The 23,747-nt window shown below is 42.0% G+C and overlaps 2 protein-coding genes and 1 long non-coding RNA gene across 13 annotated transcripts in view; 1 reads left to right on the top strand and 2 right to left on the bottom strand.

Moving 5' to 3' along the window:
• On the bottom strand, positions 1-14,297 carry slc16a6b (solute carrier family 16 member 6b). 3 transcript variants are annotated; one of them, XM_019858594.1, is made up of 6 exons: positions 14,188-14,297; positions 6,558-6,791; positions 6,022-6,165; positions 5,190-5,318; positions 1,634-2,536; positions 1-1,537 (listed from the first exon to the last, which is right to left on the bottom strand). In XM_019858594.1, exons 2-6 carry the CDS (start codon positions 6,787-6,789, stop codon positions 1,278-1,280), a joined length of 1,668 nt encoding a protein of 555 aa, XP_019714153.1. In that variant the 5' UTR covers positions 6,790-6,791; positions 14,188-14,297; the 3' UTR covers positions 1-1,277. The 3 variants fall into 3 exon arrangements, with proteins under 3 accessions (XP_019714153.1, XP_019714151.1, XP_019714154.1); XM_019858592.1 differs by lacking the exon at positions 14,188-14,297 and adding an exon at positions 10,569-10,887; XM_019858595.1 differs by lacking the exons at positions 6,558-6,791; positions 14,188-14,297 and having other exon boundaries at positions 5,190-5,483; positions 6,022-6,135.
• Positions 13,981-23,743, top strand: LOC109508585 (uncharacterized). The gene is made up of 3 exons (XR_002166696.1): positions 13,981-13,991; positions 20,965-21,192; positions 22,163-23,743. It is a non-coding gene; the product is annotated as an uncharacterized LOC109508585 (long non-coding RNA).
• The window catches only part of LOC109508580 (WD repeat domain phosphoinositide-interacting protein 1-like), a 28,280-nt gene continuing 23,481 nt past the window's right edge, over positions 18,949-23,747 (bottom strand). For 5 of the 9 annotated variants that reach the window (XM_019858597.1, XM_019858596.1, XM_019858601.1 and 2 more), the window contains exon 13: positions 18,949-19,667. In XM_019858597.1, coding sequence (XP_019714156.1) covers positions 19,617-19,667 — 51 coding nt within the window. In that variant the 3' untranslated portion in view covers positions 18,949-19,616. The remainder of the gene's footprint in view (positions 19,668-23,747) is intronic. The other 4 variants (XM_019858604.1, XM_019858603.1, XM_019858602.1 and 1 more) reach the window with 1 other exon arrangement.

Below are 23,747 nucleotides of genomic sequence, written 5' to 3' on the forward strand. Positions count from 1 at the left end.
TCTTTGTCCTGACAAACATTTCATTCACACATATTGCATAATGAAACATACATGCCCATCTCGTTCAACGTGTACCAGTGCATTTAGGTCTGTATGACATTGGACCCCTCTATTTGTAGGGGAAAGATCAGACCAGTCCAACAATAGTGAAAATTCGTGTATAAATGACAGCAATTGAAATGCATTAAAAAAAGATAAAATAAAATAAAATAAAAATGAACCCCCCCCAAAATTGTTGTAAAGCAGTGATAAACCACCGACAAGCTTTCTGTACAAAAGCAAGAGGTTGCCTCTCACCCAAAATCTTATTTTTTTTAATACTGAAAAAAAAAAACAAGTATGCGAGTATGCAGGGCTCCACTGTATTCTGAACGCTGATATTTCAGATCATTATCGCTTTTCCAACACGTATGCTGTTGTGTAACAAGGTCATTCTAATGGCAATGAATACGAACAGAGTAACAATGTACAAATAAAATCAATGCCTTAGAGTGAAAACAAGAACTAACGTGCTGAAGTTTGTAAGGCTTGTGCGAAATCTTGAAATGAACACTCGCTGCCTTCGGGATCCCCTCACACAAGTTAGCAGGAGCTCCCTGATTTAGTCAACGATTGCAAATATTGCTGTGACTTGAAGACGCGAAATATATTTTAACACAGAAGTCAGACAGGCTGTGTGGATCAATGACATTTCAGTTGACTTTTTTTTTATTTTTTTTATTCTCATTGCATCATATGCACTCAGGTAGCAAAAATCGCACAAGACCTGATGTGCTGTTTTATCTTTCGGTCTTTTTCTGCGCCGACATCTGAATCTTGATGATCATGGACATGCAGACAGGTTGCATGCCTTAACATGAGCAGGGTTCTTGTGTGCACTGCATAATTTCAGTCTTGCGTTGTGCTTGCTCATGCGGGGTCTTCATGAGTGAGGAGTGTGGCTCGAGACCTCCTCCGTGTGGAAAGTGCCCTGAGACAACTTCTGTTGTGATTTGGCGCTTATATAAATAAAATGGAATGGGTCTGGTGGGAGTTACAGAAGCCTGTGAAAAGTGTTTATAAGCAGACCGTGTGTCAGAGTCGACAAAGATTTGAAACCATGTGCTCAGCATGGCTGTCTTTGGTCTCCTTTAGATTGAGCTTCAAGCTTGTCAGTGAGCGACACCTGAGATTGGAAAACGAGCAGCAGCTGTCGATAGGTGATGGAAATTTGGCGGTCTCCTCCTCTGTGTCGGATTTGTTGTTGTTTCTTTTCATCTGCTGAGGCTCTTCCGGGCTCATATTACACAAGTGTTGTCTCCAGACATAGACTTTTTCATGGGGCTGTCCTCGACTGCCATATCCACCTCCAAAAAGTCCGGCAGGTCGTTGTCCTGGAAAGTTTTCTCTCCCTCCTCCGCAAGTTCACCTTTCCGCTTCCGGCACATACCAGACTTGACTGGACCAACCAGAGCGAGACAGACGGCACTGAGCCCCATCCCGACGGCACAGGAGTAAAAAGCAGCACCGTAATTATTGGTGATGTCCACCAACACACCTGGGGAGAAAGGGAACAACATTTTAGGAGGGAAATACAGCCGAGCGATGAAGGTCAACATAATTTGCCATCTGACAAAGCCAAACAATGTTCTACCTCCTAGAGGTGGTCCGGCAAGTCCAGCAAAGCTCTGAATAAAAACGTAGACTCCCACAGATGTGGCCATTTTGTCAATGCCCACCACGTCCTCCTCTGCCAGCATGGGGATGTGCGTGGAGCCCACGGTGCCCAGGAAGTAGCCGTAGATGGCACAGCAGACCACCAGGCCCCAGAAGTCCCGTACGACGGTGAAGGCCACCAGCACCAGACACAAAAAAACAACACACCAGAGCAACACCAGGGTCTTTCTGCAAGTGACTTTGTTCAGCAACACGCCAATGGACAGACGGCCAAAGATCTCGGCCACCGCCATCACAGAGAGCATATAGGACGCCATGCTGGGCTCCACGCCATGGCTTTTAGTCAGTTCGACGATGTAGAGCTGAGGGGCAAAAAAGCCCAGAGTGGCGAAGAGGCCGAAGAGCGAGTAGCAAATGAAGGCGCCGTCTTTCAGGACGGAGAAATCCAGCAGTTTGGATTGGGGTGACACGGGAGGACCTGACATGTTTGTCTCAGAATACGCCTTGAATGGGGAGGGAGGTGTGGACGATGACAGTTCCTGATCCTCTTGGCCCTGCAGCTCCCACTCCGCCTTGATTTCCACTCCTGCCATCCCCAAATCCACATTTGAGGCAGAAAGGGAAGTGACCCCTGAGTCCTCTGAACTCTGGGAACCTCCTGAACTGATGGAGGTTCTGGTTTGTTCATTTTCCAACTCATAAACCTCCTGCAGCTGTTCCAGAGGGAGTTGCTCGACCATTTCATTGTCCTCCTTTTCAAGCTCCGGCCGGATGATGATTGGGCGAAGAAGAAGGCCACAAGCAATAATACAAGATTGAAAAACCCCAAGGACAATGAGACAGCGCCGCCATCCGATGTGCTGCTTCAGCTTTGTGAAGGCTGTGGAGACACAAAACAAGTTTTCAATTTCGTGTGTGACTATTGAGTCAAGCATTCATATTGAGGTTTTACATCCTCAATAGACATTTTTATTTCGGATGGGTGTGTTATGATTGTACTCAGTCCAAAGTCATTATTTGGTCTTATTTCCCTCAATGCAAGAAAGTCAGTGAACATGAAAAAAAAAATGACTCAGCAAAGTTTACAAGGGCAACACTGTGAGATCGTGGAAAGTGGACAAATCACCAGCCTAGGAGGTCACTGTCCATTCTCTCATCTATGAGAGCACTGTTATAATAGTAATTCATCATTTTGAGTGGCTGTGGTGTTTCCTGTTGACTGAGAGGCAGAAATGCTCTCAACAACTGCATTGTGCGGCTGTAGAGTTTAAGAAAACGCCCGACCCCAATTTTCCACTGGTAGCACTGGTGCTACCAAATTTCTCAGTACAGTGGTACCTCTACTTACGAACGTCTCTTCATATGAAATTTTCAAGTTAGGAAACGCCTCAACAGGAAAATATTGCCTCTTGTTACGAAATGAATTTCAAGATACGAAAGGTAAAAATACACTCTGGGCTGCTACTCACAGCTCTGAGTTTCCTGAACGCAACATACTCATAGCTGCTCTGCCATTGGCTACTACGAGCATCATCCTGGCATCCCATTGGCTGAGAGGGACCTCTACCGTATACTGTATGTCCAATTGTGTAGATAGATAAATAGACAGATATGTGTCTATGCATCGTCCTCGTCATTTGCCCCTCGGGCCATGAGGCGGTCCGATAGTTTTACGTAAATGTGAATCACCCAGAAAAAGTGTTCACTAGCAGGGGCATCGCTCACTATGATGTTGTTTGCCGTTGGCCATTTTTGAAGGATTGTTAAAAGCCAACAAAAGATCAGTTCAAGACAAAATGTGAGGCAAAAACCACTTTGGAGAGAGAACATGAACAAAAGAGGGCAAAAAATGATGAGGAAGCAGTTAAAAGTTAAATGACCATCATTTTTATTTTTTACTCCATTCTTTGTTTTGTACATTATGCACAACTCTCATTTATTGTGCAATAATCCAATTGTAACATATTTGTTAGATATTTTGATGCATTTTTATGCTTTAGAAAACATTTATGTCTGAATTTTGGGGGGACTTAGAACGGATTAGGTCATTTACATGGAAAATGCATCTCTACTTACAAAATTTTCAGGATAAGAACTTTCTTCCAGAACAAATTAATTTCGTAAGTAGACCAACCACTCTATACAACAAATTCTCAACATGCCTACCATTATCGATTTTGAGCTGATTTTTCATTAACATTACACAGAGAGGCATGCAGTACCATTTGCCTGGGCATGCTTCAAACTGTACTAAACTGTTGAGATGTCAGTGTCATAAATTATATGTTGGGAGTGGAGGTTGAGTGTGTGGTTTTGTCACCAGTTTTCAGCAGGCTTATAAGAAATTTGTTATGTTAACTGTTTTGTTAAGCGCTTTGTTCCAGCTGCAGCTGTTGTGAAAGCGCTATATAAATCAGGATGTATTGTATTTTTTCATTGTCCCTTTCAGGGATAGCGGTTACTACACTGGACAGCTTATCATGTTATCAGGCTACAGGGTGCATGAAAGGGTTAGTGGTAAATTGTTTTTTGGATTGCTGAATCACATGATCAATTTCCAATCCCTATGAAAGGGATAACGTTTTTATTACGTTTGACTTTTGTTTTTCAAATCCAGTTCATTTTGATTTGTTTTTAGAGCTGGTTTGTTAGTATATAAAGTAAAGTACAGTTGGGCTATAAAGTAATACGGAAATAAATAAATGTAATATAAAATCAATGCCAAATGCTCATGAATGAAATAATGACATTAATTGTCAAAAATGAAAACAATGGACATTTTCGCTATAATTACAGATAGTTTTATAAATTTAAAATGTAGTTTCAGTTTGTTGTAACAAAAAAAAAAAAAAAACAACAAAAAACATTCATTTTTATACTCCATACAAAAATGTTTTTTCAATGTCATTTCATTCATTATTGTCAACTATAATCTTGGTCTTCAGTCTGTGTGCACTGAACGCTTATCAGCGCCATCAACTACACATGCAAACAGCGCTTATAAGAAAAGATATGCTAGCATACCAGTCCATTATATTTGTTACAAAAACCACAGAAACTCTGTTTATTTTTACTTTTCATTTCATTTCAATCATACTGCAAATGTGCTTGCATGCAGCGTGTTTATCAATGGGCCTGCGTGGATGAGTGCGTATGTATGGAGCCATGTCGACATGACTCACATGTTGCTGTACAAATGGAATAACCTCTGTATCCGTGGTTCACATGCAAGTCCAAATTGTATGCACAATGTGGAAACTATGAAGGACTGAAAAAGGTGGCCTTTAACCACAAGGTCTAATACAGTGCCCGTGTTGGAGGGACCATTAAAATACATGCACTTGCACAAACGCGACGAGATAAGATGAAATTCTTATTCCCACACACTGAGAGGCAAAAAGGGTCGCATATGCGACCATTGTGGTCACAGTCTCAATTGGATTTTAGAAGGAACACAGTGTACATACAAATGTCAATATTTTTGACACAATTGTTTCTGTCTTCTGCAAGTGTATGACCTACTGAATTCTCACCTGGTGCAAATGCAAAGATGGCGAAAGATTCCCCGGAAGAAGCAGCAGAGGTGACGAGGGCCCGACGCCTGGAGAAGTACTGGGCAAGAATTGTGACAGTGGGGAGGAAGGTAAGGCAGTAGCCAAAGCCTGTAAACAAAGAGGAGACAAGAAAAAGGGGACATGACAGCCACTGGCCCGCATGGTAGGAACACAGCATGGCTAGGGGGTTGGGTCAAAGGTCAGGGTGTCAGGTCACTCCTGTGTCAGAGCTGGCGGGTTGCTTGGGAGGGTTCAGCTTTACTACAGCAGCAGCTGAAAGACAAAGGCATGTAAAGACAAAAAAAAAAGAGACGGGGAGAGAAGAGAAAAGGGATTGTCGAGTTAGTTGTGGTCAGTTAAAAGGGAGACACGGCAGTCAGGGTGGGAGAGCTAGCAGTGCTTTCTGTCCAGAAAACAAAAAAAAACCCCAAAAAACCCAAAACAAGTTCACATCCACATCTCATTTCACGAATTAACTCATCATCTGCAAAGGAATTTAGAATCTATTACTTTCATACAGTCAATGTCCAGCACTACGTCTGAAAATGTTTGTTGTCGTAATTTGCAGCAGAAGTTGTGTCCGTCTTTCATAGACAGCGAGGTACGTGTTCACTGGACAGTTCTGGAAGAAACGGATTTGGCTGTTGACACTGCTAGAAGTCCCTTTGGTTCAAAATAAATAAGGTGTCAGACGGGACATGTCTGCAACGGTACAGCCCTGTAAATGTCACAAAGCGGCAGGACAGACAGGCATACGACACACAGCTGGATGCAGAGATAGCTGCAGACAAACGAGGCTCATATGAATTACCTGAGACTATGCCAATGGTGATGTACATCTCGTTGATGGAGTTGGTGAAAGCGGAGGTGATGGTACCCAAGCTGATGAGGACGCCCCCCAGCATTACGATGGTGCGATGGCCAAAACGATTGCTCAACATGGTGGACAGGGGGGCTGCGGGGAAGAAACAGCATGGGGATCAATAACTTCATCGTGGCTGAGACCACAACAAAGTATTTGTTTCCAGAGGTGATGAATTGTTCAACCCCTAAGTCTTTGTCAAACTAATCAGCATTCATGTACTAAGTTACTTATAATTGGTATACACGCTTAAGTACCCCCAGACCTTTGTATAATTTTATAAACATCCGTTTGCTCTTTCGTCATGACACACACCCTAAACAAGCTTTTGGATTTTTGATGAATACTGTTTAACCCTTTCAGAGACAGCAGTTACTACAGTGGACAGTTTATCATGTCCTCAGGTTACAGGTTATCATTATTGGTGCATGAAAAGGTGAATATGAGAAGAGAGCTACCAAACATACCACCATCAAACAACTCACCGGTAAAAGTGAAGATGAAGACGCAGATGGAGATGACCCATGAAACCCGACTGGTACTCTCCTCAAATTCCTCCATCAAATCCTGGAGAAAGATCCCCAGGCTCTTGAGAGCCCCATAGGTGCAGATCTCCACGATGAAGAAGGTGGCAGCTACAGCCCAGCCCCAGCCACCTTCGGGCACCTCCGTGTACACATTTGGACCCAGGCAACCATGGGAAATGGAGGCCTTCATGACTGTGACAAGAACAGAATACATTAGCACTATCAGGCCCGTGTAACGGATTTTGACGAGGCGAATTTCAACAGGTGGGTTCACTATGGTGGAGTATGTCATTGTTCTGTGTCACTACGGTTGAACCATGTGTTTGGCATGTTATACATGGCAAGAGTTGTACTTTTTGGTTCGGTCTTTAATTTTCTATGATTGTGTCTTCTTCTTCTTTTTCTGGAGTTGTGCCCCAGTATCTTTTACCGACAATGACAATAAACGCTTTCCATACTGTCCTATGCTACTCATAGCGAATGGAATTTCATGATGCATGACTATTTCACATACATTTGATGTCACATTTTGGGCAAGGTATGGTCATTTAAATGTACTGTGACACGGTAAATACAAACCCACCCAAATCCTCCATCCTCAAATCTACGAGTACTGGTCGTCACTCACTCAAGTATTCTGTAGGGGTGCCATGATTCATTGGAGCGCAAGTGTGAATAATTGGTGTTGTGTGAAAAATGAAATACAAATTCAAATCTACCCAAGGCTGGGCAAGAATAGCCAATAATGTGTCATTGAAAACAAGAAACAAAATCCAACTTAGTTTCTTTCTCTGATTTGCCATAAGACCATCATGGGACGAGACATAAGTGAGCCTTAACTAACCAGTGGAACATCTGATAAACACCAATTGATGGGATCGGCTTTGATTACTGACCTATTAATTCATTTTTAGAAAAACTAGCAATTTACTTCCTTGTCACACAAGACAATCATGGGGCACCAAAGCACACTTGAAAAACACAGTACAACGTTGTTGGAATATGCGTGAAAAATTGGCTCAAAATGTCACATGAAAGCCAAATGTCTTCCGTGCTCAGCAGCACTTCATTCACCTTTTCTGCAAAAATGTCCCCAAATAAAATCGAATCATCCAAAACATGGTCAAGTTGAATCTCAACTACTGTATGCCAAACTACGGAAAGCTACACCTATTAATAATGAGTGGACCTTCAACTTGGGAAGCTAAACTTGATAGCGTGACTGAGAAGCAGAACTTGGCAGAAATTACTGGAAAAGACACCTAGATTTTATCAAGCGGAGGCTGGTGATACCTTGAAGAATTTGACAAATCAGATTTCATTTCCTATCAGAATACACTTCTGTTACAGTAACTTAAAATGTTATTATGTTGCTTCGCTCCTTTTTTGGGCCTTATGAAACGATTTTGTATATTTGCCTGGTATAAGATCACAAAAGCTACACTGGTGATTTTTGAAGAGAAGCTAAAGTTTATTTTGGGTTGGGGACAAAACCGTTTCCGATTGACCGTGAACCGCAATAACATTTGAAACTGTTAGTGTGACCGTATTTTGCATCTCTTGTAGTGGTAGTCAGCTTTTGGCTTCGATCAGGTGTGCGCCGCAACAGAAAACATGGAAGAAGCGAATCACAAATTCTGATAATGAGTCTGACTTATTTTGTAAGGATGATGTTGTGGACTAAAAAAAAAAAAAAAAAAAAAAAGGCAGGAAATTTATGTGGATGAGCAAGATAAACTGGTTGAGGTATTTCCATGGGACATATTCAATGAACTGCAAAACTTTGCTGTTGATAACCACAAACTTGCAAGGAATGACATTTTTGATAATCTTGAAACTGTCTGCCGAAACATTAGCTTTAGCTTTTTAGTAGGGGTGGGACAGTAATCGGGTATGCGTGGGCTGCACTGCATGATAGAATGTGCCTTGATGGACTGTGCTTTTTTTGGTTTTGGACTACGGCAAAACAATTGGGGCAAGATACTGTATAACAAAAACATGGCTTTAATGTGTTTAGTGAGTCCCCCAAATTCTAAAGAGTGATTAGTTTCTTTCCTGTATCTCAATCATGTTTAGTTGCCTCCTCCACTCACAAAGCGCAAAACCGTCCTTTAAATGTGGGTACGAGTTGTCAGGATGTTTTGCAGGCTTATTGCCGGTCATTCCAAACAGTCCAGGGTTCTTTATTCTTTACACATGGTAAATGGTAAATTGTCCAGGTGTAGCTCTTTTCTACCTTTGAGCTACTCAAAGCTTTTTATTCCTGTCTTCCATTCACCTACTGATGATGCAGCATCAGGAGCAACTGCCAAGATCTGAAGTGCGCCATTGATCTGGTGTATGTAATCTACTATCAAGTGGATGTCTTTATTTAGCATCAACTGTGACAAACACTATGGGCTAAAATCCAAGCAGCTCGCTTCGAGTTGATGCTAGTTGATGGCACAGTTGATGCCATCAACTGTGACCAACACTATGGGCTAAAATCCAAGCAGCTCGCTTCGAGGGGAAGTCAAGTCAAACATTTTCTTTCCAGTTTGTTCTGTGCCCCCACCAGTCCAAACACAGTATTCTGATTTATATTAACCCTTTCATGCACCCTGTAACCCAGGGGTCGGCAACCCAAAATGTTGAATTTATTTTGTGATTTCCTCGCTTGATTTTTTTTGATTTGGTGCATTATTTTCGCTTTTCTTAGTGTCAGTGAAGTGATCATGAATTTCCGTTTTTCGGAGGCTGTCTTTGAACGCCTCTCGAGTTGAACGAGAAGAGAGAAGGCACGGAGTCAGATGCAGACGTTTCTGTGTTTGTCGAGACTGTTAAAAGCATAAATAAAGTGTACGTCTTAAAAAACCAACACCACAGCGCTCCTTTTTCGGAGCTGCAACATATTCCTATATCTATTTGAGCTATATTAGCCTACTATCAAAATCTTTTTCCATTTTCAAACATTTTTTATAAAGCTCCACTAGATGTCGCTAAAGAGCCGCATGCGGCTCTGGAGCCACGTGTTGCCGACCCCCGCTGTAACCTGATAACATGATAAGCTTTCCACTGTAATAATCGCTGTCCCTGAAACGGTTAAATTTGTGAAATATGACTTAAGCAGAAACATCCACTTGTTTTTTTATCCATCTGAGTTTGTGTGTGTGTGTGTGTGGTGGGGGGGGGGGGGGTTGACTTGACTTTGCCGTTCTACTTTAGGCCAGGGGTCTACTTCGGTCCTTGTGAGCCACTATCCAGCCTGCTTTATATGATAACCTGATTCAAATGATCAAGATGATCCTATAAAGCAGGCTGGATAGGGGCACACAAGGACCAGACTTGGAGACTCCTCCTTGAAGCAGAGGAAGAGAGATGGGCAGAAAAAAAGTTGAATAATCTATCTATTTATCTAGCCATCCATCCATCCATGTCTGTTTGCTGAAGTAAGTCACCTTTTTAGAAATGGATGTACTGTGATGCATCCCACTTGGCACATAGCGGGTGTAGTGGTGGGATTTCTTCGCAATCTAGGCTTCCAGAACCTTAATATTTTGTTCTTTTATTTTGTGTCTTTATAGTTTGCAAATGCGGCCATTAAAGCAATGCGTGCTATGTGGTTCAGGACATCCGCAGTGCAGAAGGGATGGTGATGCAAGTGTGCGGCATCCCAGTGGTTTGTGACCATGCAATGCAGGCTACAGGATGACTCGAAACAGCCCGCAGCACTTACTGTCCTCTGCTGTTTGTATCGAGTGACAGACATTCCGATATTTACCTTCATTTTACACTCACAATTCACTTAAATGTGAACCTCGACGCGGGCACTGGTGTGTTACTGTGCTGTGTTCTATACGTTGAACCTATGTAATAGACAAAGCGCATCCACACGAACACTAGTAACAAAGCAATCCGCCGAGCGAGAGCAGCCGGCTGAGACCAGACAGCATCCAGCAAAGGCGGTCGTGAAATTAACTAGTGACTTACCGACAGAGCGGTGACCGGAGGAGAATAGCTCTTGAACAGAGGAAGTGTTGCCAGCTGGTGGAACTAACACAAATTCTTCCTCATTGCTTTGCTGCTCTACTCGATCGTGAGGAGTCGTACTCGAGCTTGCCCATAAAACATCTCATTGCCAACGAGGTTACTTGTCGCTGCGGCTAAGACATGGACAGTCGCTAACAATTTGGTTTAAATGACAAATGTGGCGGCGGAAGCGGCGGCATCTTCTCATCCGCACCTCTTGTAGCCGGTCTGGCAGTCAACGTACTCCTGCCTGTTTTGACAGCTCTTTACCGGCTCAAGCTGGTATTCAAACGCGGACGCGCAAACTTGTCCGTCATGAACGCGCGGAGCTCAGAAAGCGGTTGCGTGCAGCGCAGAAAAGCACGCAAGACCTTCCTCATGCAACGTGGGACAAATTTTGTAGCGTCCAGCTTTGTAAAAAAATATTATTCTTATATGTGATGTGGTAAAACCACTACAATTATTTTGTATTGGTCTTATTAGTTCGGTATTGGGTTCTTTTGAATATGGCGTACTCTTCTGTACTGTTTGTTCAGTCGTCGATTTCGTTTAAAAATATATATGTTCTATGTAGGTAATACTGAGATGCAGAGTAGTATCTAATTGAAAAAAAGGCTTATTCATGCGACTGGCCGAGTGCAGTATTTGGCGATTGCAAAACTCGCCTCTTTTGTGTTTTGATGCTGGTTGGCTGAACCATACAGCAAAATGTACACAAAACCTCGGCGCGGCGCCGTACGTACACGGCAACATCAAATTGAGGCGTTTGATCTATTTCTATAGCGCTTTGAATTATGAATCCATGCCAAACTCCGTTTTCCCGGGTAAAAGAATTAAGCGCACACGGAGACCGAGTGTGCACTGGTCGAACAACTAAGACGCACTACAAGATTGACTAGAGTGCATTACTCGAATGACCACTAAGCTGCACTAATACGCCGACTACGTTTTACGAGTGACCTTTTTCCACTACTGTTATGCATAAAGTATGACATTTCTGTGCACTAGTACAATGGTCTCAACCTTTTTTCAATGATGCCCGCCCGCGAAAGATTTTTAATTTTTTTTTTTAGCCAAGTACCAACTAACCACCGCAAAGCATTTTGGGATGGGGAATAAAGAGTGCAGTGCCATCAGGGTCTGATTTATTAACTTAAAACATGAACTTAATTTTAAATAAAGAGCAGAAACTGCTTAAATCAGTTATCTTAAAATACGGAAGTTTTTTGAGACGTTTTATTGTATTTGGCCATTAAAATGTAATTTTTGGAATAGAATTCGTATGTGCACAATATCGACTCAAAACCGACTCCCAACAAAACTCATTGAAATTGCTCCGGCCTACTCTAAATGGTGTTAGTTGCTTAGCTCAAAGGGAGTAGGAAGATGTACAAAGTACCAAAACCTACCTAGTCCTCCACCTTGTTCTCTATATTTTACTCAGCTCAAATTGTTAGGCTAGTCGGTTTTTATTTACAATAATGTATTCCAAAATAAAAACAAAACAAACAAAATGAAATATGGTACTCTTAACATATATACAAATAATTTTACATATCCTCCTGACTACCAGTAATTCAAATTTGTCCTCTGTAGAGGACATTTGTGAACCTAAATATCTCCCACCCAGTGCCTCCAATCGCATTAACTCCTTTTGTTACTCTAAAGAGGACATTCAGTGCTTTCCAATGATACCAAATTTGTAGGGGTTAGAAAAAGTAAGAAAATGGCTTCCCTCAGTGCAAGCACTTTTTATGGGAAGAGGAAAAGTAATACTTTTTATCGACCACATTTTGTCTTGAAATGCTGTTGGCATTTTAATTATAAGACTCTTATGAACACGTTAAAGTGTTGTTTGAGTTGTTTTAAGTGTATTTGAGCCTGTTTAAAAAATGTAGTGGGATTTCAAAAAATTTTTTGGAGGAGTCCAGTTACTTCACATAGATTGGGGAATGTCAAAATAAATGTGATTGGACAACATTTTTTTCCTGGTAGTCAGGAGGATATAAGTGCGACTTGTAACCCCATATATCGTTAATGTGAAAAACATGTATGTCCATTTTGGTCATGTTTTAATTTTTTACATTGATGGGCGGCGGCACGGTGAACGACTGGTTTAGCAAGTCCCCTCGCCCCACAGTGCAGAGGGGTGGGGTTCGAGTCCGACTCCGGCCTTCCTGTGTGGAGTTTGCATGTCCTCCCCGTGCCTGCATGGGTTTTCTCCGGGTACTCCGCTTTCCTCCCACATTCCAAAAACATGCCTTGCAAGTTAATGGAACACTCGAAATTACCTAGGTGTGATTGTGAGCGCAAATGGATGTTCGTCTGTATGTGCCCTGCGATTGGCTGGCAACCAGTTCAGGGTGTACCCTGCCTTCAGCCCGTAGACAGCTGGGATAGGTTCCAGCACACCTGCGACCCTTGTGAGGATAAACGGATTAGAAAATTGATGGATGGATGGACTTGATTGGGATGTCTGAAATGCAGACACCCCATTCCCATAAAACTTTTTTAAAATGACAAAAATAGCCATACATGTTTTTCACAGGACAGCGACAATATGAAAACAAACATAAAACCCCTTTATACACATGGACTGCCAATATTATCAATGGCGAGCACATGTATAACAAATGTTGCATATAATTCTACATGTTCCATTTTTAGTCATATTTGTACCTGATGAACATATTTTGTAACACAATTTTTTTTAAACTCTTTTAAAATATGTGTGTGTCTGAGTGGCGGAATGAGAACCACTAACTTTGTATGCTTTGTCGCTTTATAAAGTTCAGTTCACTGACTTGCACATAGTTTACGGGCAGAGTTGCCACATTTAATATGGCGGATGCGTTAACGTAAATTTGTACAGGGACCATTCCACACAAGGAGGGGTCTACGTATGTTGACGTCTATGAACTAAACAGGTTTGCTCCAGTTGAGAAGCAATAAACCGGCTCACACCGGCTTTAGACGTTCACTGGAGGAAGCCAGATCCGAGAATTAAATGAGTCATCACGTGTGAAGTGGAGTAGTTGGAACAAAACGTTACCGTCTTTGAAATTCATTTCCCCAAATGTGAGTCAGAGTCTGACACTGACGCACAATTACAACGGTGAGCTGGCGTGTGGGATGAAAAACAGCACCAGATGTTGTTCAGCGTAAAAACCCATCCGTGGTCCATTCATTGTAAGGTCCAACCAACAACGTTGCGCAGACACAATCAAACCAAGTTGCTGGCGAGTGTCTTCTTCACACATTTGATAAAATAGTTCGTCAGACAAGTTTTAGGAAAATTAAAAGAAACTAAGATGCATTTTTACTCAGTTTGACACTTGATTAATACATTTACAGCGCCAGAAGTCCCCCCCCCAACAATACCTTGTTAAAATATACAATTAAAACTCATTAAAAAATATACACCAAATCCACAACCATCTAAAAGTGTGTGTAAACTTCTGCTTTTTCAAATTAGGACATTTTCCAATAATTTTCTCAAGTACATATGAACATTGTATGCAATTACGTTACAGTATATTTATTATTACTATTAACAGTGTATACAGTACGAATCACTCACCTGATGTTGGCTGAGGCTAATGCTTCTGGTATATGACCCAAAAGAGCCCTAAACTACGCAATTGCTTCAGTTTAAATCAAAAGAGAGCGATGAGAAGTGGGCATGTATTGAAATGTCGGCCAGCCCTCAAATCCGATTGGACCTCGAAATACCCATTCAAAACCACTGACAAATGGCCAAATTAGGTTGGGGATTAGGAGGAGGCCCTGAATGTGTGTGTGTGTGAGAGTGTGTGTGTGCGCGTGCGTGCGTGCGTGCGTGTGTGTGCGTGCGTGTGCCGCAGCGCACCTGGAAGGGGGGTGAGTTAGGTGGTAGGTCGTTCAACGACATACGTGCGTGTGCCGCAGCGCACCTGGAAGGGGGGGGGGTGAGTTAGGTGGTAGGTCGTTCAACGACATGAGTGTTAAATGTGAATGATTTAAGGAAATCACTTTTTAATCACAAAATGCTAAAAGCTTTACATATGTGACCATTTTAATACAGCATTCAATAGTCCAAAATGTGGGTGTTTAAATAACATGCCTCGATTGTGGATTTATATTGTTGATTTTTTTTTTTGATAAATTGAGTTCAAACCTTCATTCCAATGAAGTTGGGCAGTTGTGTAAAACTTAAATAAAACCGACTTCACTGGTTTGCAAATCATTTTCAACATACAGTACTGTATATTCAATTGGATTAGCTAAAACACAAGATAGTTAATGGTCAAACTGTTAAACTCTTCGGGTTTTTTTTTGTTGGTATTTTTGGGTTGCAAATACTCATTTTGAACTTGATGCCTGCAAAACATTCCCAAAAAGATGGAACAGGGGCACATTAATCACTGTATTATATCACCTTCCCTTTAAAAACACTCAAATAAGCATTTGGGAACTGAGGACACTCATTGTTCCATTCTTGCTTGAGTACAACTCCATTGTCGTATTTTGTGCTGATAATGTGCCACGCATTTATCAGTACAGTGACACTCCTCGACAACGAAATCATGTTTGCAGCAAGAAATTTTTCACAACAGGAGGTTTTTCATTGGAGCAAATTTGATCTCAGATGTAAACACACACACACACACACACACACACACACACACACACACACACACACACACACGCGCACACACAAACGAATGTGTACTCTTTATTTTTATTCCAATAGTGCATAAGTATGAGCATAAACTTATTTGACACCTCATATAGTCAGTGTAGAAAGAAAAAAAGGGAAAGAAATTGCAAAATTTACGATCAGCATTCACTTTCACTTACATCAATTTCTTGGATAATGTCTTTTATTTTGCTTCCTCCTTCTTTCATTTTGATCACTTTTACCCTCTCTTCCAGTGTCACAGCTCTTCTTGTTTTAGCTGCTTGACATCCAAAGGTCCGTTTTGTGGCCATTTTAGCAATGCAACGTTCTTGCTGCGTCTGAAACTAACAATAATAAATACTTCCTGGACTACTGCGCATGTGTAAACCAGTGTGGTGGTTGCTCTTGCTGTTTCCGAACGATGGGTAGATGTCGCTGTTGGATTAGACTTTGTTGTAGTGAATCTCGTCGCGAGGCAAGAGCAGAGAAAAAGATTTCATATAACGCAACAGGGCTTTTTTTTTCGTTGCATGGGGGGCAGGAGAGTGGGAATGGTGTTAATGCATGAAGATTTTTTCACACTAGGGGGTATTTTCGCCCATGTAGGTTTCGTTGTAGAGGAGTTTCACTGTATGAGACATGTCTGGACTGCTGGCAGCCCAGTCTGCAACTCACACTCTTTTACCACAAAGCCATCCTGCTTGGATAGTAGCATCTGTTGCTTCAAAGCCTGTATGTATCTTTCGGTATTAATGGTGCCTTCAAATATGTAAACGTTCCCCATACGTTAGACGCTAATAACACCTCCCTTTACCATCGCAGATTCTAGTCTTTGAACTTTCCGCTAACATTCCTGATGATCCTTTTTCCTCTTTCGCCTGGGGGGATACGACAGCCATGATTATGATATACTGTAGCGACTAACTGTTAACTGCGAACGGTTTTCCGGAGTGTTCCTGAACCCATGTGATATCCTTTCCATAATCATGCCAGTTTGTCAAGCAATGCTGCCTGAGAATTGAAAATCACGGGCATTCGATGTTGATTTTGGGTCTTGCTTCTGAAAATCATGTCTTGTCTTTGTCATGTGTTCAATTGTGTTTTTAAAATGATTTGCATATCATTACATCATTGTGTTTTACGCAACGTCCCAACTCCATTGGAATTGTGGTTTGTACTTCTGAGTGCAAAACGATTCCAACCAATGCACTGTCGTTTCAATTATTTTAATCGCAAATAAACTCATCGACCAAAGTGACAGTTTGTGTGTTTGGCTTATATAGAAGTTGATCAAGTACATTGCTGTCTCAGCGCAGATGGAAGTGACTGCTGTTACGTAGTCCAAGTTCAATGAGTGAAAGGTTCACACAGGCAACTGTCCTATAACTCCAGTGCGTTATGTCAGAGCTTTGTGATTGTTTATGTAAGTGCATTACAAGGCTGACAAAAGACCTGTCAATGTACGGTGACATGATAGAATATTTTTTCATCAGTCATTTGGATGTTTTCTTTATCCTAAGAATTTGCCCTCTCTCAGCAGTATGTCTCTCATGTGTTGCCTAAGTTGCATAATGCAAGACCAAGCACATGCTGATAACCAAAATGCTTTCTGTTGAGGCCTAATCTATACAGCCAAAAGAAAAAATGAGAGCATACCACTCATAAATGTAGTGGACTATTGAACTTGAATGTGGATGAAATGTGATAGGTAATAAGGACATAGTGTTATGTCATGGTTACCATCTTTTGAAAACATTAGTCAAACGTGCAATACAGTACTTTACTGTGATTTCAAAGGTGTTTTGATTTAAAAACACATTTTCCCAGAGGAAATAATATAAAGTGAATCAGTTCTGTCCAAATTGGTCCCATCATTAAAACTGTAATGTTCATAAAGTAACTAACATTCTAAACAATCATACAAGTACAATAATGACAAAAAAAAAAAAATACGTATAAACTCTTACCTAATATCGGGTATATTACATGAAATGGAGAAGGAAGAGGTGTTTGTAGAGTGACATCATCCAGTGGCTTTTGACACAGTACAATATGTATTACCACAATGAATATGTCTCGTTAAGTGTCTAATGCATGCATTTGTTCATTTGAAATCATTGACTGTAAGGCTCATTTTGTAAATGTCAAGTTCAGGTTCTTTGTAGTTGCTGTTCAAATCGATTGCGTCTGTCCCCAGTGTTTCACTGTGTGACTCCTCCCTCTGTTCTGTTTTTGGTTGCCCTTCCCTAAATTCATTTTGGGCTGGGCATCTCCCCAATCAATGCACCTGTCTCACTTACACACCTGCCAGTCTTCACCTCGTCAGCCACAGTCTCCTCTGCAGCAGAAAGGCCAGTTTGTCAGCTATCTTCCCTGCTGCCTAGCTTCCATTCTTTCCTGTACACCTTCGTTTGGTTTCTCTGACTGGCAGTGACTGCCTTTGGTTCCTGCCTCCTTGATCTGGCCCTCTGCCCTGACAATAAACCTGTACTGAGTTCATTGTGTCTGCCCGTGGGTCCTGTACTCATCTTAAGCTAAGCTAAGCTTAACAGTCGCAGCCTTATTCCATCTGAGAGGTAGACTACACCCTGGATTGCTTGCCAATCACTTACTGGGCATTCATACAGAGATGAACAACCTTCCACACTTCAATTCACATGTCATCAATTACACAGAAGTCACACAGGTGAACAGTGACGCCATACTAGTGTATATTTTTTCTGACCATTTTGGCTTGTGAATGAAGGTTTCTTTTATTGAATGAGTAGACATTAAAAATCCAATCCTGAATAGCATGCAGGGGTTTTAAGCAGGTTGGCTGCTATATGTGGACGATGAGTGCCGCTGCACTCTTTGCTTTTCGGTCTGAAGATGGACAGGAGACTGGCGCAGTGGTCCGGGATGCCCGGTCTTAATATGAACAGCTAGTTGACTCTGCTTTTTGTTTTGTGCTGACACTGCTATTTCCAACTGTTTCAAACTCCTCCCACCTTGTGTAAGGCCCCAACCTCCAGCTGGGGGGGAAACAGCACCAAAGCATAAAGCATTATGCTGCCATCACCACGCTTGTTATGTTTGGGGTACACACCCTTTGAAATTATGCCTCAACATTTTAACTGAAGCAATGTTAAAATGTTGAGGACCATTGTGCAGTTTTACACGTGTTTGGGAGATGTTTATTTTTGACACGGTGTAAGGAATAAGAACAGTTTGATATGTCAGATCTAAAAGTAAAAGAAAGGAAAAGCCTGAACAGACATCATAAACAATGGCAATCGACATCTTTTGTTTGCGGAATTGATTCACCTTCGTGACTGGAAACAAAAAGTATTTGCTCACATGTTTTGAGAACATGACCTTTTCATGTCAAGTATAATGTATATGAGATTACACTAATATTTGTATGTTCCCAATGCCCTCCGTTGAAAAAGAACAACTCATGTTCAACTTTGGACTGTAAAGTGGATTTTTTTTTTTTTTTTTTTTTTGCTGACAGCTAAACATACTTTTGCAACAATGGTTAACACCTTTATGTAAGCACTAAATCTTTTGAAATTGGACCTGGGACGGATCTTGTTTAATTCACTAAATAAACCCACAGCCGTTTTCATACAATACTTCAATACAATGCAATCTGTTTTGGTTTGTTTTTACAAAAAAAAAAAAAAAAAATCCCATTTACCAGTTATATGCCACTTTGTTTATTTGTTTTGGTCTTGTGCAATCAGCAAAATACTTTGCTTTGTTATATAAATGATAATAGTCACATACAACATACAGTACAGACACATTTCCTGACCTGTTTTCAGGACACCAGCACTCGACTCATGTCAACACAATAAAATAAAATACAGATTAAAAATGAGATATGCGATGAAGACAAACCAAAGATATTATTTAAACATGTTGCTACTATTACACACCTTAATAAAATATTTGTCAAGTAGTTGGGCTTTGCAAATTATGGTTAACGGGATATTGCTGTCCCAGCATGCACCTCAAATATTCATAAAATACCTAAGCATAAACTCCCTGATTTCCTTTTAAGTTGCCATTATTGAAAAAAAAACCTCCAACCTCACATGTGATATTTTGAGTAAGCTTGGAGAAGGTTTGAAACCACTTTTGACAAAATCTGATTCATACCATTGTGGCATTGTTTTGGAACATATTACCAAATGGGCACATTTCTCAAACTACAATTGTACAGGAACTCTTTAAAATTGTTAGTGCCTTGTTTCAAAGGGTTAAGTCTTCAATTTTTTTTTTCATCACAGACAGACAAAGTAGCTTGGCACCATGAAAATGATATTCCTGCTCATCTCCCTTGCTTGGCTTGTATGTGACCTCTAGAACCTCACGAGCTGGCCAACTTCAGTCCCATCCCGGCACCAACTAATCTACCAAAACACATGAACAGATTTATTAGTTTTGTCTCCACAAGATAGGAAAGACACTTTTCTAATGATGGATAAACCTAAAAATGTAACTAAAAAAAATCTTAAATATTTGCACAAAACTAGGTTTGCTTTTCCTCTTTTTTTGGTTTGTTTTTACAACCTTTTTTTTGTCCAAAAACAAGATGACTACGCATGACATATTGCTGGGGTTTTCAGTGTATCTCACAAGACCTTGGTTGAGCAAGTCTCAAAGGATTAACTCTTTACAGTAGTTAACACCATTTTATGGTTGTTTGATAAGAATGTTAAAAAAAAACCTGAGGCATGAGGCTCATCTGACTCTCATATAAGACTATTAAAAGCATTTTAAAACAAATTTGATTACCAGTTAACTAGTTTTAGACTTGTATCACAGTAAAGGATGTTAAAATGTTTTTACGTTGAAGCTTTATGGTGACAGTTTGACGAAATACAATAGGATTATTACCATTTGCAATTTTTTAAAAACTGTTTTAAAATTGCAAAATCTGAACAAATGATAGCTCGTTTTTGAATCAGTCTACAGTCTACACAAGACTACTTTTGTGTTTTTAGGTTAAGTTAAAGAGTACTGTGTAAAATTAGAAAGTTAATAAACTGATAATGTAATGTGCTGCAGATTAGCATGCACCATTTTTGGAATATAGATGTACAACAGTATTTATAGAACAGCTGTAGAAAAATTTGAGCATCTGCTTTTACTGAAACTACAAATATTTGTGAGTACTTGAGTACCAACTAATATATATAATAACATTAAGCTTATTTCCCCCTCTGAGCCGTCATTTTACAGTGGTGGAGGGGTTTGTCTGACCCAATGCTCCTCGGAGCAGAGAAGTTTTCTGGTGCAGGTTTCAGATGAGTAACACAAATTAACTGAGTTTGTCCTTGCTCAGACGCGGGTCAATGTGGCCCCGCTCTGGAGCCAGGCCTGGATGTGTGGCGTGTTGGCAAGCACCTAGTGGCCAGGCCTGCACCCATTGGGTCCAGCTGGTCTCAGCCTTTAGAGGCCACATGGGTCCCCCTTCCCCTGGGCTCACAATCTGTGGGAGAGGCCATAAGGGTTGGGTGCTTCATGAGCTGGGCGGTGGCCAAAGGCCGTCTAATCCCCGGCGACAGAAGCTAGCTCTACAGACATGGAATGTCACATCTCTGGCAGGGAAGGAGCCCAAGCTGGTGTGCGAGCAAGAGCAGTTTCGCCATGACATGTCCTTGGTCGCCTCCATACACAGCTTGGGCTCTGGTACCAGTTCTCGAGAGAGGGGTTGGACTCTCTTCCAGTCTGGAGTTGACCATGGTGAGGCGCAGAGCAGGTGTGGGCATGCTTACAGGTCCTGCCTGTTTGTGCCTATGCACTGAAGAGGACTCGCCCTTTTGGAGTCCTTGGAGGGTATGCTAAAGAGTCTACCCCCTGGGGACTCCCTTGTTCTGATGGGATTTCAATTTTCAGGTGGGGTGGGGGGCAGATGGGAGACGTGGCTATAAGGTGGTCAGAGACTGTCATGGCGGCAATCCCCGAACCTGCTGGTGTACACCAGCATTAGGATGCCATCAAGCTGAAGGAGGAGTCTTATCGGGCCTTTTTGGCCTGTGCAACGCCGGAAGAAGCTGACGGGTACTGGCTGGCCAAGCGAAACGGTGCTTCGGGGATTACTGAGGCAAAAATTCGGGCAAGGGAGGAGTTCAGGGAGGCCATGGAAAACAACTTCCGGATGGCTTCGAGGAAATTCTGGTCCACAGTCTGGTGTCTCAGGAGAGGGAAGTAGTGCACCATTAACACTATGTATACTGTAGATAGAGCACTGCTGACATCGATTCGGGATGCTGAGAATCGGTGGGGAGAATTCTTCCTCAATCCCACTGACAGGCCTTCTTTTGAGGAAGTATAGTCTGGGGACTCTGAGATGGACTCTCCTGGAGTTTATGTCACTGAGGTGGTTAATAAGCTCCTTGGTGTCAAAGCCCCAGGGATCTGGATGTTGTGGGTTGTCCTGGCCGTCATGCCTCTACATCAGGTGGACATCGGGGAAAGTGCCTCTGAAGCGGCTGACCGGGGAAGTGGTCCCCCTCTTCTAGAAGGGGGACCAGAATGTGTGTTTCAACTACAGAGGGATCACACTCAGCCTCCCCAGTAAGGGGTGATGGAGAGGAGAGTCCGTCGGGGAGTCGTATGTCAGATTCAGGAGAAGCAGTGTGGTTTTCATCCCGGCTGCGGAAAAATGGACAAGGCATTCAACTGTGTGACTCGGGGACTTCTGTCGGGGTGCTTCGGGAGTACAGGGTAATGCCCGCCCTAATACGGGCCGCTCCATCCCTGTAGCATCAATGTTAGATTTTGGTTACCCACAGTCAGTTAGATTCGTTTCCATTGAGAGTTGGAGCGCACCCAAGATTGCCATTTGTCACTGTTCATAACCTTTCTGGACAGAATTTCTAGTTGCAGCCGAGGCGTTGAGGGGGTCCAGTTTGATGGCCTCAGTATACATCTCTGCTTTTTGCAGATGATTTGACACTGTTGGCTTCTTCAAGCCGTGATCTTTGACTCTCACTGGAGCGGTTGACAGCCGAGTGTGAAGCAGTTAGGATGAAAATCAGCACCTCCAATCTGATACCATGGTCCTTAGCCGGAAAAGGGTGGTGTACTCTCGCCAGGTTGGGGATGAGATCCTGCCTTAAGTGGAGTAGTTCAGGTCTCTCAGGGTCTTGTTCGTGAGTGAGGGCAGAATGGAGCGGTAGATCGACAGGGGGATTGGTGCAGTGTCTCCTGCAGACTCTGTATCGATCTGTAGTGTTAAAGAAAGAGCTGAGCTGAAAGGTGAAGCTCTTGATTTATTGGTTTATGTATATCCCAACCCTTAGCTATGGTCATGAGCTGTGGTCATGACTGAAAGAACAAGATCCTGGATACAAGCAGTCGAAAAGAATTTCTTCTGCAGGGTTCCCAGGCTCTCCCTCAGAGATAGGGTGAGAAACTCCGCCATATGCGAGGGACTCGAGTCAAGCCTCTGCTCCTCCACATTGAGAGGAGCTAGATGAGGTGGCATCTACTTAGGATGCCTTCCCAGTGAGTTTTTCCGGGCATGTCCCACTGGAAAGGGATCCCAGGGACGACCCAGGATACGGTGAAGAGATTGGAGAGTCTCCAGGCTGCCCTGAGAACGCCTTCGGATCCTTCAGGACGGGTAGAAAGAAGTGGCTGGAGAGGGGAAGTCTGGACTTCCCTGTTAAATCTGCTGCCCCCGCGACCTGACTATGGATAAATGATATAAAATGGATGGATGGATGATCTTATTTCTTCTTACATCAAAATTGTTAACTCCTTCAAAACAGTAACATGAAGAAGCCTGAAAATTTGGCAAAACATGTATTGCCCCTGCATGATTCTCACCAGTTCATCTTATGGTGGGACACTATGATTAAGCCCCAAAGGTTTTTCCGAGTCAAATTCACTTGTAACTTCTCACACAGTTTCAGGTCAATGAAGAATGAAATACAAAATTTGAATGGTTGGTTCTGCAGATGAATTTAGAATAAATGTGCACGTATTGATAAAACAATTCCTTTTGACCCTTTTTTTATTGACACACAATTGAATCCAAAGGTTAAGGGGAGTGACCCCAACGAGGTCAGAGCAAGATTTGTGAAAAAAACATGTTTTTGTAAAACATCTTAGAAAATTACACAAATTGGCCATAACTCATCGACCCTTGAAACCATTCTCAACATCTTGAGAACAGGTTGAGCATTTCTTTCAAAGCATTTTGATCCTAACCCACACCAAGGATGATTAGTTTATGAGCTACCCTAACTACTTCTGTTGCATGACATTTTTCACAAAAAAATAACTTAGTTACGATTCCAACACAACCTGTTTTATGATTACATTGTGTAAGAAGATTGACAAGTCAAATAATATCAATACTGTTTTTGTTCAAACAGTACGCAAAGGCAGTTGAATTTGGTAGCTGTGCTGTTTTTTTGTTTTTTGCTTTTTTCTTAATTCAGTGTGTTATTCCTGGATGCGGGCGGCCCGGTGTTCCA

Source organism: Hippocampus comes, unplaced genomic scaffold (assembly GCF_001891065.2).
Source record: "Hippocampus comes isolate QL1 unplaced genomic scaffold, H_comes_QL1_v1.1 scaffold187, whole genome shotgun sequence".
NCBI lineage: Eukaryota > Metazoa > Chordata > Actinopteri > Syngnathiformes > Syngnathidae > Hippocampus > Hippocampus comes.